The sequence below is a fragment of the Coregonus clupeaformis genome, chromosome 27 (genome assembly GCF_020615455.1).
Source record: "Coregonus clupeaformis isolate EN_2021a chromosome 27, ASM2061545v1, whole genome shotgun sequence".
NCBI classification, from domain to species: domain Eukaryota; kingdom Metazoa; phylum Chordata; class Actinopteri; order Salmoniformes; family Salmonidae; genus Coregonus; species Coregonus clupeaformis.
The window spans coordinates 5,115,274-5,125,239 of record NC_059218.1 but is presented as its reverse complement, the minus strand read 5'-3'; the positions used below and the strand labels follow the sequence as shown (position 1 = coordinate 5,125,239).

Genomic DNA, 9,966 nt, shown 5'->3' with positions numbered 1-9,966 from the left:
AACCTGTAACCCCGCACATTGACTCTGTACACCCCCGGTATTGGCCTGGTTGTTGTTATTTTATTGTTGCTCTTTTATTTTGTATTTTTAGTTTATTTAGTAAATATTTTCTTAATTCTTATATTTTTTAAAACTGCATTGTTGGTTAAGGGCTTGTATTCGGCGCGTTTGAAAAATAAAATTTGATTTGATTTGATTTCTAGGGACCCGTTGCTACCAACAACGTGGAACAGGACGCCACCAAATGTCAGCTCTTTGCTCCAATCACAGACCAGAAAAGTTTTGAATGAGCCAATCACCTACCGGAACGCTAGTCTACCGGAAGAATGGTGTTTTGGAGGACGCTTTGCCCACTGTCTTTGCCTGTTGAATGAAATGGTAGCTAGCTACGTAAAATATATGTCACAATATCCATAAACCACCATTTCGACGAATATTTGGGTTTTCACATGGTGAGTTACTTCTGATGTTCTTAAAGGTACTTAAACAATTGGTTATTTTAGCTAATCAATTTGCACACATAGCAGTGGCTTTACATAAACTCTGTTTAGCCAAAGCCTGTGGTTTAGCTTGCCAACTAGCTAGCTACCACTCGTTACTGTATTTCTTTAGCTACTAATATCTATCTAGCTTACTAGTAGTGTTTATCTTACTAACTACTTATCTTTTGATTGCCAGTTACAAACTCCTACTCAACAAGTTGCAGCTTCAGTCTGACAAATTGGATTGTATTGGGAAGGAAGATGTGGAACTACAGTAACGTTAGCTCACTGGCTTCAGTTTACTCTAAAACCAAAATCAAACGAAAAGTGTGTATTTTTACGAGCGTGTACACGCTGGAATTAGAATGCACGGTACCGAATGAGAGAAAACAGACAGGCCGCGAGCGTCAACGCCGTCATGTACTTCAAGTTTGAAAGCAAGTCTATTTATTTTGCGTCAAAGAAGTAATGCAGACAAAGTGAGCGGATAAATTGTCAAAAAATAGACTTTGTGCATTGTTATGTCTGGAATTGTGACATGTTTAGTAAAAAAGTGTATATTTGGTGATGATAAGTTTAGCTGCCAGTGCCAATAATACATATTGAAAGCAACACATTTATGCCTACCTTTGTTGATTTCGAGCACAGGCATATCGCCTAGGTAGGCTAGGGCTGGGAAACTCGAGGAACTCCGTTCAAGAGAGAATACTGTTATGTAGAAAGAATGAGACTATCTAAATTCTTTATAAACTGCTAGGGTGGATTAGCTACAACTCTCCTCACCTTCTTGAGCGAACATAACAGGAGGCAGGTACAGTGGCAGTCGGTGCCGTTTAAGATGAGGGATATTTTTTTTTTTTTTTCATGAGCATGGCCTTATTTCTATTACAGCATATTGGATGACTGTCATTCATATCCCATTCACCCAGTTCAACGTAACAGTGATAGGTTTAGGCTACTACATGATACTCTAATTTTCCATATACCCATCATAAGGTTGCTACAACCTAGCCTATGAATGAAAGTTTACAATGTAGGTGCACACAGGTGGAGAGAAATTTGAATTGACAGACAGTGACACGTGGACAGATAGTGATACATTCAATAGGGCCTTGCACACTCTTTCCTGCATCTAGATGATCTAGGGTGTAATCATTAGTCCAACAGTTGCAAACAAGAGTTTCTATTGGTTCAGGTATGTTTATCCCTGTTTCGTTCTGTTTAAGATACGTTTTTCAACAGAATCGGCGGAATGAATACATCCCTGATCCCGCAGTTCACTTTCATAGCAGCCACGTTGTATTCCTTCTCGCATCTATGAGTTCTTATCCTCTCACCTTTTCCCTTCGCTTGTGGACTTCAATGCACAACACATCAGCTGTATGTGACCAGGCGAAAAAACCATTGCAAGCAAAGCCATATCATAACCGCTACAGACAGCCTACATCGTTGTCACCATATTAGCTAAAGTAACAACAGTCAACCTAGCTAATAGAACTAACAAGGTAGTAAACCCGCTACAATCATGCAGTAACGTTACAGTGTACAGTCAGTAAGCAGTTTAGCACTTACACCAGCAGGCCCCGGTGGCAATAAATTAGTAAAACCAAAAGCTTACCTTGTGTTGTGTTGTGTTGGATAGTCATAGACAGCTAGCTAACATAGCATCCCTCTGTTTGAGCAGGGTGTTTGAGTAGGCAGAACTAGCTAGCTGCATTTGCTGGCTAAGTAAGTGAAACTGAAAGAAGAAAAAATAAAAATATCCCTATCTCTTGCTTCTTCATTTTGGAAGAAATTAATTTGTTCAAAACTGTTCAACTATTATCTTTCTCTCTCTTTGAGTCAACTACTTACCACATTATATGCAATGCAGTGCTAGTTAGCTGTAGCTTATGCATTCAGTACTAGGTTCATTCTCTGATCCTTTGTTTGGGTGGACAACATGTCAGTTGATGCTGCAAGAGCGCTGATAGGTTGGAGGACGTCATAATTACTGTGTAAGTCTATGGAAGGGGGTGAGAACCATGTGCCTCCTAGGTTTTGTATTGAAGTCAATGTACCCAGAGGAGGACTGAAGCTAGCTGTCCTCTGGCTACACCATGGTGCTACTCTACAGAGTGCTGTTGAGGCTACTGTAGACCTTCATTGCAAAACAGTGTGTTTTAATCAATTATTTGGTGACGTGAATATATTTATTATAGTTTTATCTAAAAAGGATAACTTTTTAAATGTTGATTATTTAAAATGAAATTCACTGAGGAGGATGGTCCTCCTCTGAGGAGCGTAGGACACAGAGTATGTGAGCGGAGTGGAGCTGGAGTGGAGCGATTCCAATTTGACTGGAGCGCGGAGCAAGATTCCCAAAGGCTGGAGCGTTGGCCTTCTCGCCCGCTCCAATTTCACTCCAGTAGCTCTCCAGTACCGCTCACTTCACGAGCTCAGGGCATGCATTTGTAGTCTACTTGTGTGCTGCTATAGCCCCTTACTTGAGTTACTGTCATGGAGTTCGCTAAATATTTTAATTAAGAAACTGATAAAACACACAGGTGCAAAATCAAGGTGACTTACAAAGATGAGGACCAAGAGCAAGAGAGGGAGTGCGGTGATGTAGTGTCCACAACTAAATAATCATTGTGGAATCTGAAAAGGCACGTATCCCGAAAGCGTGATGGTGTACTTACTACATGCACATGCTAAAAGAAAGAAACGAGGTGGGTAGATAACATAGTGTGTCATTGTAGCAAAGTATTTATAAACAAAAAATCAGAACTCTTACATTTTTAGTTCATTTTTGTTATATTATCTATAAAATAGGCCATAATTGATTTTGGCCCAATAGGCCTCCCACATTCCAGAAGCTTTGTTCTTCTTTGGGATCATGGCGTTTGCACATTTTGTTTGTGCATGCCGCCACCTACTGTGCGGGAGTGTGTGGTCGATCACGTTACATTTTGCACCACCAACTAACCCTACACCTATAAACCAATATTTCATAAACATTTTTAAACACCTCATTCCACTACTTTGACCCTAACTGATCCTACACCAGGCCAACGTTCAACACCCCTTGTAACTCTTCTGCAGTAAAACCTTGTACACCCCAGTACTTCTCTGCAGCTGCCACCACAACATCTGTTTTCTGTAATTTACATTCCATTTCTGTGGTACAGTTGATAACAATGGCATGCTTCTTAAACAACAGGTGTAGACTAACAGTAAAATGCTTACTTACAGGCCCTTCCCAACAAATAATAGACAAGTAAAACACGTAATAATAAAAGTGATAATAAATACACAATGAGTAACTATACCTTGGCTATATACACAGGGTACCAGAACCGAGTCGATGTGCAGGGGTACGAGGTAATTGAGGGAGATATGTACATATAACTAGGAATAAATTGACAGATAATAATCGGTAGCAGCAGCGTATGTGATGAGTCAAAATGGTTAGTGCAAAAAGGGTCAATGCAGCTAGTCCGGGTAGGTATTTGGTTAACTATTTACAGTGAGGGAAAAAAGTATTTGATCCTCTGCTGATTTTGTACGTTTGCCCACTGACAAAGACATGATCAGTCTATAATTTTAATGGTAGGTTTATTTGACCAGTGAGAGACAGAATAACAACAAAAAAATCCAGAAAACGCATGTCAAGAATGTTATAAATTGATTTGCATTTTAATGAGGGAAATAAGTATTTGACCCCTCTGCAAAACATGACTTAGTACTTGGTGGCAAAACCCTTGTTGGCAATCACGGAGGTCAGACGTTTCTTGTAGTTGGCCACCAGGTTTGCACACATCTCAGGAGGGATTTTGTCCCACTCCTCTTTGCAGATCTTCTCCAAGTCATTAAGGTTTCAAGGCTGACGTTTGGCAACTCGAACCTTCAGCTCCCTCCACAGATTTTCTATGGGATTAAGGTCTGGAGACTGGCGAGGCCACTCCAGGACCTTAATGTGCTTCTTCTTGAGCCACTCCTTTGTTGCCTTGGCCGTGTGTTTTGGGTCATTGTCATGCTGGAATACCCATCCACGACCCATTTTCAATGCCCTGGCTGAGGGAAGGAGGTTCTCACCCAAGATTTAACGGTACATGCCCCCGTCCATCTTCCATTTGATGTGGTGAAGTTGTCCTGTCCCCTTAGCAGAAAAACACCCCCAGAGCATAATGTTTCCACCTTCATGTTTGACGGTGGGGATGGTGTTCTTGGGGTCATAGGCAGCATTCCTCCTCCTCCAAACACGGCGAGTTAAGTTCATGCCAAAGAGCTCCATTTTGGTCTCATCTGACCACAACACATTCACCCAGTTCTCCTTTGAATCATTCAGATGTTCATTGGCAAACGTCAGACGGGCCTATATATGTGCTTTCTTGAGCAGGGGGACTTTGCGGGCACTGCAGGATTTCAGTCCTTCACGGCGTAGTGTGTTACCAATTGTTTTCTTGGTGACTATGGTCCCAGCTGCCTTGAGATCATTGACAAGATCCTCCCGTGTAGTTCTGGGCTGATTCCTCACCGTTCTCATGATCATTGCAACTCCACGAGGTGAGATCTTGCATGGAGCCCCAGGCCGAGGGAGATTGACAGTTATTTTGTGTTTCTTCCATTTGCGAATAATCGCACCAACTGTTTTCACCTTCTCACCAAGCTGCTTGGCAATGGTCTTGTAGCCCATTCCAGCTTTGTGTAGGTCTACAATCTTGTCCCTGACATCCTTGGAGAGCTCTTTGGTCTTGGCCATGGTGGAGAGTTTGGAATCTGATCGATTGATTGCTTCTGTGGACAGGTGTCTTTTATACAGGTTACAAGCTGAGATTAGGAGCACTCCCTTTAAGAGTGTGCTCCTAATCTCAGCTCGTTACCTGTATAAAAGACACCTGGGAGCCAGAAATCTTTCTGATTGAGAGGGGGTCAAATACTTATTTCCCTCATTAAAATGCAAATCAATTTATAACATTTTTGACATGCGTTTTTCTGGATTTTTTTGTTGTTATTCTGTCTCTCACTGTTCAAATAAACCTACCATTAAAATTATAGACTGATCATTTCTTTGTCAGTGGGCAAACGTACAAAATCAGCAGGGGATCAAATACTTTTTTCCCTCAATGTAACTCACTATTTCACAGTCTTATGGCTTGGGGGTAGAAGCTGTTCAGGGTCCTGTTGGTTCCAGTCTTGATGCATCGGTACCCTTTGCCATGTGGTAGCAGAGAAAACAGTCTTTGACTTTGGTGGCTGGAGTCTTTGACCATTTTTAGGTCCTTCCTCTAACACCGCTTGGTAAAGAGGTCCTAGATGGCAGGGAGCTCGGTCCCAGTGATGTACTGGGCTGTACACACACTACCCTCTGTAGCGGTTGGATGCCAAGCAGTTGCCATACCAAACGGTGATGCAGCCAGCCAAGATGCTCTCAATGGTGCAACTGTATAACTTTTTTGAGGATCTAAGGGCCCGTGCCAAATCCTTTCAGCCTCCTGTGTTGGTTTGTGTGGACCATAATAGATCCTTAGTGATGTGTCCACCGAGGAACTTGAAGCTCTCGACCCACTCCACTACAGCCTCATCTATGTGAGGGGGGTGTACTCGGCCCACCATTTCCTGTAGTCCACAATCAGCTCCTTTGTCTTGTTGAGGTAGAGGTTGTTGTTCTGGCACGACACTGCCAGGTCTCTGACCTCCTCCCTATAGGCTGTCTCATCAATCAGGCCTACAGCCGTTGTGTCATCAGCAAACTTAATGATGGTGTTAAGGCGTCCGCATGCTTCCCAACCGAAACAGTTCGGAAGAGTTTGTGCATTTATTATGACGACATTTTGTAATGTTTTGTTCGTTTTTGACTTCGGTGAGGGTTTTTTCAGCTGTTTGGGCACAGCCGAAGTCTACGCCCTTTCGCCTGTGGTTGGTCAACAATAGGGATTCTTCAATAATGTCTTTGTTGTCATTCAACAAGAGACAACTCGTTTTCATTCAAATTGTTTCATTGAGAAATACTGCACCAAACATCTTAGAGGTAAAATTGCACGACTAAGATCTCCTCTGCAAAATTAATGACAGATTTCTTGAGTTATCTTAGATTAATTCGGACTATTTTGAGGAAGTGTATGCTGGCTTTTTTTCTCGTTTTTCAAGCGAAGGTCTTTTAAGGGAGTATGCGAGCAGACTTGTTCGGTTCGCCTAGCCGACTTCGCCTAGCCGCCAACCGAACTGAAGCATGTTGATGCCTTTAGACTCGTGTGCAGCCAAGCAGTCGTGAGTGAACAGGAAGTACAGGAGGGGACTAAGCATGCATCCCTGAGGGGCCCCCATGTTGAGGGTTAGCGTGGCGGATGTGTTGTTGCCTACCCTCACCACCTGGGGGCGGCCTGTCAGGAAGTCCAGGATCCAGTTGCAGAGGGAGGTGTTTAGTCCCAGGGTCCTGAGCTTAGTGATGAGCTTGGAGGACACTATAGTTTTGAACGCTGAGCTGTAGTCAATGAACAGCATTCTAACTGGTGTTCCTCTTGTCTAGGTGGGAAATGGCAGTGTGGAGTGCAATAGAGATTGCGTCACCTGTGGATCTGCTGGGGGGGTATGCAGGGTGTTTGGGATGATGGTGTTGATGTGAGCCATGACCATTTCAAAGCATTTCATGGCTATAGATGTGAGTGCTACGGGGCCATAGTCATTTAGACAGATTACCTTGGCGTTCTTGAGCACAGGGACTATGGTGGTCTGCTTGAAACATGTAGGTATTAGACTGGGTCATGGAGAGGCTGAAAATGTCAGTGAAGACTCTTGCCAGCTGGTCAGAGCATGCTCTGAGTACTTGTCCTGGTAATCCGTCTGGCCTTGCGGCCTTGTGAATGTTAACCTGTTTAAAGGCCTTACTCACATCGGCTACGGCGAACGTGATCACAGTCGTCCGGAACAGCTAGTGCTGTCGTGCATGATTCAGTGTTGCTTGCCTCGAAACGAACACAGAAGGCATTTAGCTCGTCTGGTAGTCTCGCGTCACTGGGCAGCTTGCGGCTGGGTTTCCCTTTGTAATCCATGATAGTTTGTAAGCCCTGCCACATCCGACGAGCGTCACAGCTGATGTAATAGGATTTGATCTTAGTCCTGTATTGACGCTTTGCCTGTTTGATGGTTCGTCGGAGGGCGTACTGGGAGTTCTTATAAGCGTCATTCTGTATTGACCTAGGCTTACTAGTCAGCCTTGACACATCATCCTCTACTCTCTTCACTGCCTCAGCATACGACACCTTCTGTTCTACTCTGACCTTGGCAACCTCAACCTGTATCTCTCGCAACGGGCACTTTTGATCCCCAGTAACATGGGCACCCCCACAATTGAAACACCGATTTTTCAACCGATACTACACATTCCTTTGTCCCATGGCCTCCTACACACTTCTCACATCTTGGAATCTCCCTCCCACACACTGCTGCAACATGATCATAAGTTTGGCATCTGAAACACCTTAGTGGATCGGCACAAAAGCTCTCACGGGATAACTGACATATCCTACCATGACTTTGTCAGATAAAGACAGACAGTGTCTTCTCAGTTTCACCACGCTCGCCACCGGGTCTGCGGGTGTCACAGACATAGGGAATCTTACATTTCAGTTGCTACACCTCAACGCTTAACACCACCCCATTAATCACTCCTTTCAAAGGCACCCTGCCCCGGAGAGCAAACCAAGTCACAGGACTTGTCCCGAGGCCCGTGATGCGCTCCGCCCCCTCCGAAGCACCGAAAATCGTCACAAGTCCACTTCGAGCTGCCTTCACCGATTTAACAGTACCCAACTTATTTTCTACCCAGCCTGAGACTACATGTGGGTCAGCCAAAAGGCAGGGATCCACTTTCTATAAAAAATGTCACTCCCACTGGTCCAGAATCATCCTTTGCATGACCATAGGGGCACGGCTCAGAGGTCTTCACCACACGTAATTCACGCTTGTCAGGTTCAATTTCTGAGCCATCAGAGTACGGTTTGTACTTGGCGCCATTCTTCCTCAATACACATCTTCCCTCTGCTCTTCTCCTTCCTCGCCGCTATCCATTCACCACACTCATTTTACCAGGTAAGGTAAAGAAGAACACATTCTCATTTACAGCAACGACTTGGGGAATAGGAATGAGCCAATTGGAACCTGGGGATGATTAGGTGGCCAAATTGGGAATTTAACCAGGACACTGTGGTTAACACCCCTACAATAAGTGCCATAGGATCTTTAATGACCACCGCGAGTCTGGACACCTGTTTAACGTCCAATCCGAAAGATTGCACCTTACACAGGGCAATGTCCCCAATCACTGCACTGGGGCATTAGGATATTTTTTTATTTGACCAGAGGAAAGAGTGCCTCCTACTGGCCCTCCAACACCACTCCCAGTAGCATCTGGTCTCCTATCCAGGGACTGACCAGGACCAACCCTGCTTAGCTTCAGATGCAAGCCAGCAGTAGGATGCAGGGTGGTATGCTGCTGGCAGGTATGCTCCTGCCACGCCTTCATCCGCAAAAAGTATTTTTTGCTACTGCTCTGACATATGATCCTAGTCAGGGGCAGACTGGGACCAGAAATCGCCTCTGGTATTTATAACACAACAGCCCATTTTTTTTCCTCGAGGCCCCCACACAGGCCCATTTTCCCACCAGCCCCCACTGTTAGCCAGATAATTATAATTTTGCACAAAAATTAACAAGTTAGACAGGCCCACTAGGCTAAAATTGAACCAGCCAGTCCGCTCTTGATCTAGTAATTGTATATCACCCAGGTAAAATGATACACCAGCCATGCGTTGTCTACACTGTAAACAAGGACTGACTTGAATGATCACTACATATCAGCTGCCAGTTCACATCTGACAGTCAACCAACCTGTTTGTTCACACTTCCTCCCCATTTCATTTCTATGTTTGTGTTTGATGAAGGAACCAGGGAATCTGTCCCTTATCAAGTCCTGCTTTGCACCATTTACTCTGTTCCTAACAGTGCATATGATTCAGTCTCCCTTAGAAAAAGTCTCCCTTGGATATGACTTTGGTTGAGTTTGTTTGAAGGTGTGCAAAGGGAGAAGGGGGAGCCTATATTGTGGCCTTTGCCTAGTTGACTCACTGCTCTTTTACAGAAAAAAGCAATGAGGACCCGGTCAATCTCACCGCCCCTACATGTGCATGTGAATGAGACTACGCCTGTACACGTGCATGTGAAGAAGAGCCGTAGCCTTTCCAGGACACCACAGGTTGGGAAAACCCTTTTCAGGACAACACATTTGAAGCAGTTAATTAAATGTCCTAGTTTCATATCAATGCAGTTCTGATTCAGTGTCTTAAGTGCTGAACTGATACAAAAAGAGCAGAGAATACGTTCTACACTGTTTCCAAAGGTCTCTGAATGTATCCTCCTTTCTCTTATGCTATCTAATACTGTATACCCTGCTTGTGTGAAAACTGTTCGATTTACCTGGACATGAATGCAATACATGTAGGCC

At 44.1% G+C, this 9,966-nt stretch overlaps 1 protein-coding gene across 3 annotated transcripts in view; it reads left to right on the top strand.

Moving 5' to 3' along the window:
- Positions 1-337: 337 nt before the first annotated feature.
- Positions 338-9,966, top strand: part of LOC121541423 (outer dense fiber protein 2-like) — a 32,547-nt gene continuing 22,918 nt past the window's right edge. For 2 of the 3 annotated variants that reach the window (XM_045208006.1, XM_041850420.2), the window contains exons 1-2: positions 338-452; positions 9,604-9,717. In XM_045208006.1, coding sequence (XP_045063941.1) covers positions 450-452; positions 9,604-9,717 — 117 coding nt within the window. In that variant the 5' untranslated portion in view covers positions 338-449. The remainder of the gene's footprint in view (positions 453-9,603; positions 9,718-9,966) is intronic. The other variant, XM_045208007.1, reaches the window with a different exon arrangement.